At 39.9% G+C, this 11,184-nt stretch overlaps 1 protein-coding gene across 2 annotated transcripts in view; it reads left to right on the forward strand.

The window, feature by feature from the left end:
* Nucleotides 1–11,036, forward strand: part of IRAK1 (interleukin 1 receptor associated kinase 1) — a 34,706-nt gene extending 23,670 nt beyond the window's left edge. The window contains exons 10-14 of one of the 2 annotated variants that reach the window (XR_014025280.1): nucleotides 3,954–4,022; nucleotides 4,110–4,328; nucleotides 6,059–6,406; nucleotides 8,238–8,360; nucleotides 10,808–11,036. Coding sequence is in view for 1 of the 2 variants with exons in the window: in XM_081318804.1 (XP_081174930.1) it covers nucleotides 3,954–4,022; nucleotides 4,110–4,328; nucleotides 6,059–6,275; nucleotides 8,238–8,360; nucleotides 10,808–10,860 (681 nt within the window). In the remaining variant the exon portion in view is untranslated. The remainder of the gene's footprint in view (nucleotides 1–3,953; nucleotides 4,023–4,109; nucleotides 4,329–6,058; nucleotides 6,407–8,237; nucleotides 8,361–10,807) is intronic. The other variant, XM_081318804.1, reaches the window with a different exon arrangement.
* Nucleotides 11,037–11,184: the final 148 nt, after the last annotated feature.

Below are 11,184 nucleotides of genomic sequence, written 5' to 3' on the forward strand. Positions count from 1 at the left end.
GAGGGAGAGAAGGAAAGGAAAGAAAGAAGAAAGGGACAATGGGAGAGAGGGAAGGCACCCATCCCAGTCTCACTCCCCTCCACCAGAGACCCACGGATCCCCCCCACAGGCACCCCACAATCTGAGTGATGACCTGGCCATTGATCACATGACCCTGGAACACTGAATGTTATAAGTATGAATCAGTTGCCAAGCATCCGAATGTAAATCACATAACCCTGGGGACGCTGCAACAGTCATAAGTGTGAAAAATGGTCATAATTCACTTTTCAGTGCCATTGTAACTTCGAACAGTCACTAAGCGAATTGTTGTAAGTCGAGGACTACTTGTACTTTATCATTTTTTTCCTCTTTTTTTTTTGGTTAAGTTTTTGACACCTTGCTGGGTGACTGGTGGTACTCAGATATTGCCTTATCCTAAAAGTGGTACAATGGGTGAAAAGGTTGAAAAGCCCTGCTTTAGACAATTCTCTAAAAATAACTTTCTCTTAAGGTAACTTTCGTACTCACATATTGTAATAGTGTGTGTCTATTAAATCCATTCAATAATGGCCAGGGAGCCGCTTCTAGTTTTGGTAGAATATCTTCTTTCCCTAGGAAACTTAAGATGGTTTGGGCACAATTAAAATAAAGTTGTAATTTTACTTTGTCCATTATATGCAGACCTACTTAAGTATCGCATTACACATTCTGACTCAACATGTCAGGGGGAAAAAATACTACTTGTGTGATTGCTTAAATTAATGGGCAAACCTTTTTACTTCAGCTATGTGATGCAGAGTTGTCATGGCCAAAATATTTATGTAATTATATTTTATAATTGTTTTAGATTTTGACTTATAAGATTTGAGGCATTTTGTAGATCATTAAAGGATTCAGAGTTGGTATTGTGTATAATAATAGTAATAACAACATAAATTGTATTTGATTTGACCAAATGGATTGCAATGATACCCATTTATAATTATGATGTTTTAATGGTGATTTTTATGAGTGCTGGCTAATACACATTATAAAGTTTGAATTAATATTAGGATTGAGAGTCTTCAAAGATTTAAAACTGTATACAATAAAGCCAGGGCTTTTTTCTCATAGAACGCTCAGAACAGCGTTCCGGCACCTTTTTTTTTTTTTTGCAAAAAAATAAAATAAAAAAGCTGCCTCTATTGGGTTTGGAAAGCCTATTGCAATCTTGGCTCTTTTTTATGACTCATGGACTCCCAGAAATCCTGAGTCAGCCACGCTGAGGGGAAAGAGAGAGGTTTCCAAGCTGAGCCATGCTGGCTCAAGAATTCTGGGAGTTGAAGTCCTTGAGTCATAAAAGAGCCAAGTTTGCCTACCCTGCACTAGATGACATTGAAATTATTTACAAGGTTACTTCTTTAGGAACTAAACTTTTAGAATCTAAAACAGCTAATTCAAAAAAGCCAAAAGAAAAGAACCTCACATTTTTCATCTGCTTCTGTCTTTTGGAAGGTAAAATTAGATAACAAAATAATCTATTTCCTATGTTAACATCTGTTCAATGAAATCAATAAATCAATAAGGAAAGAAATGAGAAACATTTTTCACAATGTAATATGTCTAATTTAGCTGATGCTAGAAAAAAATAGTAACTTTTGTAAATACTCTTGAAAACTATTTTTTTTTAATTCCATTTATATCCCGCCCTTCTCCGAAGACTCAGGGCGGCTTACAAGCTTAGCAGTAGCCTTTTTGCATCTATAATCATCTATTACAACTAAACCACTTTAAATAAACAATTCTTAAGAATGAAATATTCTTAATTTGGACTTTTACTGTTTGGACTGTTGTGTGTTTTGAAAAATAGATTATTTAGAATCTACTTATGTTGCACTTCAGTCTTTAAATAATTAACCTAGTATATACATAACAATATATGATGTTTTCCATGGTGAGCTTAACATCAATAACAACATTTATTTAAAAGGCTAAAATAATTTCTGGGGGTATTATCAGTACATTAAAATTTTGTTTATTCACAATCTTTCACTTTTAACATTCTGGACAAGCAGTAGTCATGTATCCTAGCAAAAGATGTTACATATGTGCATAAGCATAGTCAGTAGCATATGCCTTTTTAAAAATATCAAACATGCAAAGAAACAAAAATAAGTCCAAAATATCTGTATTACATCCAGAAATGCCAACTTTGCAACCAGTATTTCTCATCCATAACTATGGCACCCTAAGGATCCCTGCATACATGCAAATGCTTCTCTGGGATCAGTAACACAGCAGGGATTGCTTTTTCCTTCCAGTAACATATACCTAAAACCAGTTTATTGCATTTGGCAATTGTACTAAAAAAATATCTCACTGTCAACCAATATAATTCATTTAATTTGAAATCAAGTGAAAAATTGATTTAAATTATTTTATTAAAACAAATGGCAAGTCTTTTATAAGAAGTTGCCTCAAACAAAATGAGTTTGACATGCCTGCTCTAGATAGCTGAATGCTCCAAAATAAATTCTAGACCAGGCCTGTACATGCAGCCTACCAAGCACCCTTGGACAGAGCACAGACTTTTAAAAAAATAATAATAATAAAATCACCACCACTGCCCTGAAAGTCATGTTGACTAGTGCCTCCATAGCTTACCATGACCACAAGCTCCAACACTGTAGATGCTCCTCTAGTCACCAAATCATTGATTAGCCCACCAGCATTCTTTTGCAGACCACAAAGATTTTTAATTTATCAGTGTGGGCCTTTCCCTTCTACAAGTTGCACAGATCTCTTCTAGACTTTCCTCTTGCTTTTCCAAGTTAACTCCTTGGTCTGTCATTGAGCAAGAATTGACTTTGTAGGGAAGCATATTATCATTTGATGTATATTTAACATATGTTCTACCTTTCTTTACCGATTATATAATATTTGTATGCAATCCACATGGCGAGGTTTGGGGCAACTTACAATAGAAAAAAATATTTTTAAAATCAGAAGATTAAAACATAAAAGCAGGGCTTTTTTCTCATAGAACGTTCAGAATGGTGTTCCGGCACCTTTTTTTGCACACACACACAAAAATGCTTTTGCACAAGCTATGCTACTCCCTCTATTGGCTTTCGAAAGCCAATAGGAATTGCTGCTGAGCACGCCAAAAGACCTGGCCGGCAAACGTTGCACCGGCAAGTTGTCTGCAACGAAGGTGAGTTGGCAGGAACTTTGGATCCCTTACTGTTGCCCAACTACACCATCTCAACTAGGTAAGTAACAGAGGACAAGGAGTGGGAGGTGGATTCTGTAGAGTCCATGTGCACTACTTCCTTGTGCTCACCCGTGTCAGCCAGGCTGGACCTGTGTCACCGTTGCCTCGCCCTGCGCGCCTAAGTGGCCGCCCTGCATCGTCTGGCCCACTCTGCCTCCACTGCACGCCCCGCGCAGCCCAGCCATATAGAGCGGGCCCCGCTGCTCCCACAGCACCAGCTGTGCTGGCTCCGGCCCCAGGGGGCAGCCCGCCACCAACACCCCTCGCACCCGTGACTGCAGCAGTGCCACCCCCCCCCGCCTCCTGCACCCGCCAAGATGAGTGTTCCGGCACCTTTTTTTTTTAGAAAAAAAGCCCTGAATACAGCTATATTTTATTAAGGCAGGAGGAAAATCCTGTTAGAACCTAATATTGTTTGCTTTGACTTCTGGGGAAAATGGAATCCGACTTTCAGAGCAGTTGAATTAAAGGTTAGTTGGAAATAATTCCATTGATCTCTGAGCTCTTATGAAAAGGGCTGGTTGGAAAACCTGACACAAAATGGTCCTTTGTTATATATCTGATCAGCTTTATCCTAGGATGACTTAATCCTATAATGAAATTCTGTGCTCTGGTCACCTCGCAGCCTGTACTGAAGTATGAGAAAAGAACAAAGTGCCCATTTTAGTGGTATTTTACCTATAAATAGTTCAAAATAATCTTTTTTCATCCCTGTCAGGTTCTTCTAGAACTCTTGACTGGAAGACGACCTATGGAAGTAGATTCTCATGGACACAGCAAGTACTTGGTGAGCAACTCTCTCATCTTATCCTAATTCATTCTGTCACATGCAGCTTGACTTTTTACAATTGCTTGTCCATGTTTGTGCTTTCAGAAGGATCTGGTAAGTGATGAAGAGGAGCAAGAAACCCATCTGTCAACTACCACAACTTCTTCCAGTCATACGAAAGCATTTCAGCTTGGCAGTCACCTCTACCAAAAACATGTAGATCTACGGCCTGGCCCCTGTCCAGAGCAACTGGGCAAAACACTAGGAAAGTTGGCTTGTTGCTGTCTCCACCAGCGAGCCAAGCGCCGCCCTTCAATGGCTGAAGTAAGAGAACAAACATTAGATTTAGAATACTAAGTCTCTTGTTTCCTTTGGCATTTGCTTTGCTGCAACAAAGCTTTTAACTTTAAACCTTTGTTTCAGAGAATCAGGAAAAATTTTGAACATCCATGAAAATCTGGCACAATCGTGCATGTTTTGTGTATGTTACTTTCTGAATCTGTTTTCTTTTCACATATACTGACTGCTTTATGCTGTTGTTTCAGGTGTGTGTGTGTGTGTGTGTGTGTGTGTGTGTGTGTGTGTGTGTGTAAATAATACATAGTAGTGCTTCCTTCCCCCTTCTCTTTTAAATCCCTTTCTTTGAACATCTCCGTAGCCCTGTCTATATCTGTGCCTGATGTGCCCTTTTGTGTACTTGGAAAGTGGAAATTTTAGAAATATTCCACACCAAGCCTGGGGGTTCGTATCAGTTGGTTGGCATCAGAAAAGTCTTGTGTTTTTCCCCCCTGAAATTTATTTGATTTGTGCATGCAAGTGCAAACTATTACTTGTCTTAAAATCTAAGAGGATTCTAATTCATTTGACTGAGATCATAGTAAGTGCTGTAAAATTTTATCCAAAGTTGGCCCCGATTTGTGAATGAGTCACTGAGAAATAATTATCTGTTTTTTAATGTCTAGAAACCATTTAGAGACATAAGAATACTTCTGTTTACCCTCGGCGGGAGAACTACAGAGCTGAGAATTTTTTTTAGGTTTTCAGATACTTTCCAACTGATTTGACTTCATTATATATGAATAGAAATATCTGTTTGTCTTTTTTATTTCCTGAGGTTTCTGGGATGACCATACAGTGTAAATGAAAGAGGGATGACATATTCATGGTGGTGCAAGGAGAGAAGAGACACACATACACACACATAACCCACCCACCATTCCTCCCTCCCTCGTCTTTGTTATGTTTATTTTGTCATCTATCTATACTCATTCCATAGGACCTGCAACTAGAAGGATCCAGGAAGGGGGAACCATTGGTCTTCCAGATGTTGCTAAATTTCTTTCTCGGCTGACATGACCACTGATTAAGAGTGTTGGGTTAAAATGAAGCAATATCCAAATTCCAGTCCAGAAATATTCTATTTCTGTTGATAATGCTACTGTCACCATAGAGTGCTGTTTTCATATGGAACTAGTGTGTGAATTCTAGGTTGAAAGAATTAAAGATGGTGAATGGGGAAGCGACGGTGGATAAATGCCAAGTTATATTGAGTCTCTTTTTTTTCTGCTGCTTCCTATCGTCGATAGCTATTTGTTCCTCATTTACCATAAATATAAGTGAAGGAGTGTCAGTAGAATTAATAGAATAGAATAGAATAGAATAGAATAGAATAGAATAGAATAGAATAGAATAGAATAGGACTGAATTGGACCTTGGAGGTCTTCTAGTCCAGCCCCCTGCTCAAGCAGGAGAACCTGTACCATCTCAGACAAGCGACTGTCTAGTCTCTTATTAAAAATCTCCAGTGATGGAGCGCCCACGATTTCTGAAGGCATTTATTCACTATGTTGTTTGCAGATTTTCAGGTATCTCGTAAGGCTGTCTATCAGACAGTAAGTGAACTCTGGAGTGAATGGGACTTCCTGTTCAAAGGAGCTTGCTTATATGATCACATTGGCTTTGACTGGGAAATGGGAGAATGAGCGAGTTGTTTTATTTGCCAGATGTTGTTCTTAAGAAGCAATAAGTATGTAACTATTCTTTCTATCCTGCAGGTCTACCAAGAGCTAGAGAGGCTACAGTTACTCCTCTATGGGACATCTTCTGCGTCCTTACAGCTGCCTCCACAGCCACTTCACACCCCCCAAGAAGACTACTATTCATCCAAGCCTCTTAATGAACCCGAGGAAAGTGATGAAAGCCTACAGGGCTACTCCAAACTGTTGAGCGACAGAAGTGGGGCCAGAGAAAGTGTGTCTATGGGCCAGTTAGGTACGATATTCTGCAGACGTCTCTTTCTCCCACTCCATTCAGAGGCTTTGCCAGACAGAATGATCAAGCCGGCTAAGCAGATAACAGGAAGCCATAAAAGGGTGGGGTTCACACAAGATGACAAGCCAAATGTAAGCAGACAACATTATATATCATCAAAGCCATGTGGCAGCAAATAACAGTCATATATTTAAAGCAGTGTATATCAACTACCAGATGTATAGACTTCAGCTCAGAATTTTCAGCAATGGCTGCACTGCTTGGGAAATCCAGTGAGCTGAACACCAAAGAGCTGGAAGTCACTAAGGTTGGAAATTTAAAGTATTTATTAAGCACGATGAAATATTTGCTAATTAGAAAAATGATTGAGAAACAACAACCTTTACTGGATCAGCTAAGTTCAATAGTTAAGGCATTTGTTTGGAATACTTTTAATGTGTCCTTGTTACAACAAGTACAGATGTCCAGTTAATGCCTATAATATAGGTAGAAATTCCAAGTTTTTTTTAAAATAAAAATAACAACTGTGGGCTGCGGGCACTTTGTTATCGAGGGTGTGTATGTAAATGTAATAGACTGAAATATTTTCCCTCCTATGCTTTGCTGTCAGTTGGAAGGAATGATGCAATTAATCAGTTAGTTGTGGAATGTATTTTGAAATCAGATACTATATGACACAAAACCTGATTTGTTAAGCACCCAGTTTCAGCCTCTAGAACAGGGGTGTCAAACTGCGGGCCCGTGGGCCGGATGCGTCATCCGGAAGCTGCGCCCATCCCATTGCCGGCAATGGCAAAACTGTCCCGACACATTGCACGACGTCATGTGACATTGCGAGTTTGACACGTCTGCTCTAGAATCTCCAGTTGGGCAAGGAAAGGGCTGTCTCAAATCCTGGCAAGATGTGGCCTTTGGGTCTGTGTCATGCATATGGAGCAAGTTGGAGCCATGGCCTAACATGGCTTTAAATACTGGTCCACATCCATGTTAATTACTTGACCTGTCCATCTGATGTTTTATAGCTTGTTTGGTCAATTTTGTTTTAATCATTGGCAGCTATGCTGGGCTGCAGCTTTTTAAAAATGCATTTCTTCCTTGGTGGTTCTGCACCATTTCCACCCAACCCTACATCTGGTAACTTTCAAGCACCCTCATTTTAACATTTTACTATCTTTTGCTGTTCTTATTTTATTTCAATGTATGTTCTCAGTAAGACTTAGAGCTTTAATAGGATAGCAATACGAATGTGTTAAAGTAGGAGTGAAGGTACTTAACAACTTAAAAGCAATGCTGAAACCAAAGTGCCTTTTAAGAAGCTCAAAATGTAAAGGTTGCTTCATCTGGAATGAGGACCCAGATTGTTGGGGGCAATAAGCTGACTTTGTAATAATGCCGCTTGGGGGGGGGGGCAAAAGCCCTAATAAGCAGGCATATACATAGAATGAAGGCTATTGCTAAGCACATTGGTTTGTGCTTAAATTGTAAGCCGCCCTGAGTCTTCAGAGAAGAGCAGGATATAAATGGGATTAAAATAAAAATAAATAAATAAAAATCTGGCAACAAAAAATACCCGGGTTGGTGCCTGGAGAGCAGCTAAGTGACACTATTGCCAATCCGAATGATTTGTGGGAAAGACCTTGAGAGATGCTGCCAAGGGAACTGTCAGATAAGAGACAGCATAGCCTGCAGTTGGATAGTGGATGTGGCAAAAGGCTCAGAAGAGACCCTCTCGTTTCTCTGGCTGTAAAGGAGACGGGGGAAGGTGGGGGAGAGGACTGTGCTTTTCATACTTGCAAGATTCTGTCAGTATAGCTTTACAATAAAGAATTAGCTCATCTAGTTGTGATTCCTATCTGGTTCACTTCAAGAGAGAGACACTAATCCAGCTCTTCAGTTAAGAGCCCCAGTTTGATGATCCAGGTAGGCTGTCTCTTAGTGATGGTCTCCTTTCTTTCTTTGCAGGTGACTCTGCCCCTCAGATTGTCATCAACCCAGCACGGAGGCGCATGATGGAACGGCTGGCACTCTATCACGAGGGGGCGCTTGACAGCCTGGGTGTGCTTGCCTCTACACCTTCAGGAGAAGGTAACAGCCCCATCTCTGCAATGCTGTGCAGTTGGAGGGTGCACTATTCAATCTCCAAACCGGTTCTGTTAAATTAGGGAGTGAAATTTCAAGAAGGGCAGTTCAGTTCCAGTCATCATTGTCCAGTTCTACCTCATCAATCAGCGTGCTCAGTAGAGAGGTATCAAAAACTATCCTCCCTTATTTTCATGTCAGAGTCAAAAATATTAAGTAGGCTTTAAGATCAATAGATGAAAACGTGATAACAAGAGCAAGGTTACTTTTGTCTGAAGCTTGCATAGACAAATCTGAATGGAATACGTCATGATGGTTTATGTGCTTTAAATGCTGTGACCCTATACATTGCAGATAAGTCTGGACCTTTTTTAATGTAGGAAAGCCAAACAATAGGAACAACAGGTGTGACATTCCTGACTTGCTGTGCACAAGTTGTTTACTTCAAATATGTAAAGCCCCTGTAGAAGCAATGGCTGCATTTTAATCTCTGCCCTGACGTCTGTATTTTCAGGTTGAATATACGGTATATCTGGAAATGAATTCCTGAGGATCTGTTAAGCAGTGCAAATTTATAGCCCACATGAGAATTGAGTGTTTAAAGCCTTGCTTAATAGTTAGGATCTATTCATTTTGTTCATTCTCAGTTGCTGGATTATGCCTTGTCAGAAATTTCTGAACTTAAATCTCAGGTTTTGCAAGATTCAAACAGAAAGAAAACGGATCTGAAGTCAAATTTATTTCCTTACCTAATGTGTATAATCTGGTTTTACTTATACAGCAGAATGTTAAGGCTATTTAAACAGACCAAGCGGGGTCAAAAACAAGGCATTTGGGGTAGGACAGGAGTTGGAAGAAAGAGATTCTCAGGCTGTGTAGGAGATCTTGAATGGCTGAGTATTTGAAAATGATTATGATGATAAGGTAAAATTTGAAAACAGTGCTAGAGAAGGAAAGTAAAAAAAAACTTTCTATAAAACTGATTCACTCAGAAGCTATCTTTGGTCTCTTTTTTGCCATCAGAGAAACTGGTTCAGAACCCTATTAAAACATATACTTCCTGCCAAGCCATCCACAGTTCTTCCCAGACTATTGTTAGACAGCTTCTGATCCTATGCTGTGAAATAAGAAGTTTGAGCTCTCAGATTTTGCCACAGCATTTGTAGACCCACTTTTAGACCCAAAGGCCATACTTTCTGCTGTCCAGCCGGGATTCTTCTTAATTTGCTGCAGGCAATGTAGCAAGCTTTTGCCTTCTCCCAAATACAGGACAGAATGTTTTAGTTCCCTGGAAAAAATCCCTTCACCTAAAAAATTGGGATGGAAGCTAATTGTCCCCTTCTTTTTCCTCAACACAAAGAGAGAATAGACTGTATATATCCCAAGCATAGCCATGGTGAATATGAAGGAATGTTTAATCATGTGCATTCTGACCATATAGTCCAGAGTGGTACAGTACAGGTGATTTACCACCTGATTTCCTGTTTGTGCAAAGTACTTCATAAAGTCAATTCTTGCCCATTTTTTCCCCATTTACAGTCAAGCTTGCCACATTTCACTAATGCCCACAGTTCAGCCATAACAATCATGATCGGAGAAATTTGGAGTCTCACTACTTTTTTTCCCCCAGAATTAATTTTCCCTAATCCCAAATGAACTGAGGGAAAAAAATTCTCTTGAGAAAAAATAAATAAATTCATCAACAGATGCCCAGGTTGAAACACTTCCTTCACTTCTGGTATTGCTGATCCTTGAAATAAAGGCCATGTTAATAGTGCAGATGTGAGGCATTCCACAAGGCGGAAATGGGGAAAAAGCAGCAGGCCTGCCTTTTTACTCTGACCAAGACTACCTGGCTTATGTGGTGTATTATGTATTGCTGCATTTCCTGACCTCCTTAGCTTAAACAAGCCTATTGGAAGACTTGGCTCTTCATCCAGGCACTAAAGCTGGGAGATGGATGGTGTTCTGGCATGGGGGTGGGTTTGTTTGATGAGCTGTTAGTGTAGTTTTTAGGGGCTTTGAGCCAGTTTCTTTTGAATTGGATCAGGTTTCCTTGGGTAGAAATGTTTTAAGTAAATAAACAAACACGAAGTCATTATTTTCAGAGGATGTCTGTCCTTTATCCAATATAGCACAAAATCATCCCGAGAAACTAAATCCAAGCTCTTTGACACATTGCAACATCTGGTCTTTAGTCCACTCTTTCCCAACTTAGTATTTGCCAACGCATTAGATTTTAACTCTCAATCACAGCTAGAGGATGGAGTTGGCTTTGGGAAAGATGGACTGAAGGCAACTCAGGCAGATTTATGATCCTATTGTGCTATTTATGAGTTCCAGTTTTGGGACAGGTGAGAAACTGTTAGCTGAGATCAGTCCCTTAAAGAGCAGTCGGGGAAAAAATCATTCTATGAGCGGTTGAAACCTGAGTTTTTCTTTCTCCCCTTCAGTCCGCGTTGGTGAGCCACCTCGTGAACCTGAAGAGAGTGATGAATTTGAGTGACAAATTCAACAAACACAGGATCAAAGTTCTCATCGCGCTGACAGCACTTTGCAAATTGTAGGATTGTGCTATCCTCCTTTGGATACACCATGCCTGTTCCCTTAGTTGGTACCAGTACATGTTTTTGGCTTCAGGCCAGCAATCTGACATAAATGGAAGTCACCACTGGAGTTATGGAGATCAAAACTGGTGGGGTGGGAGTGGTGATGATGTGGGTCTTCATGGTTATACAAATTCCTCACTACATGTTCCCTTTTGCTGAACAGATAATAAAACATTTTATATATTTGTAAGTTGTCAGTGTCATTTATAGTTATTCACAAG

Source organism: Vipera berus, assembly GCF_964194415.1.
Source record: "Vipera berus genome assembly, chromosome: 2".
NCBI lineage: Eukaryota > Metazoa > Chordata > Lepidosauria > Squamata > Viperidae > Vipera > Vipera berus.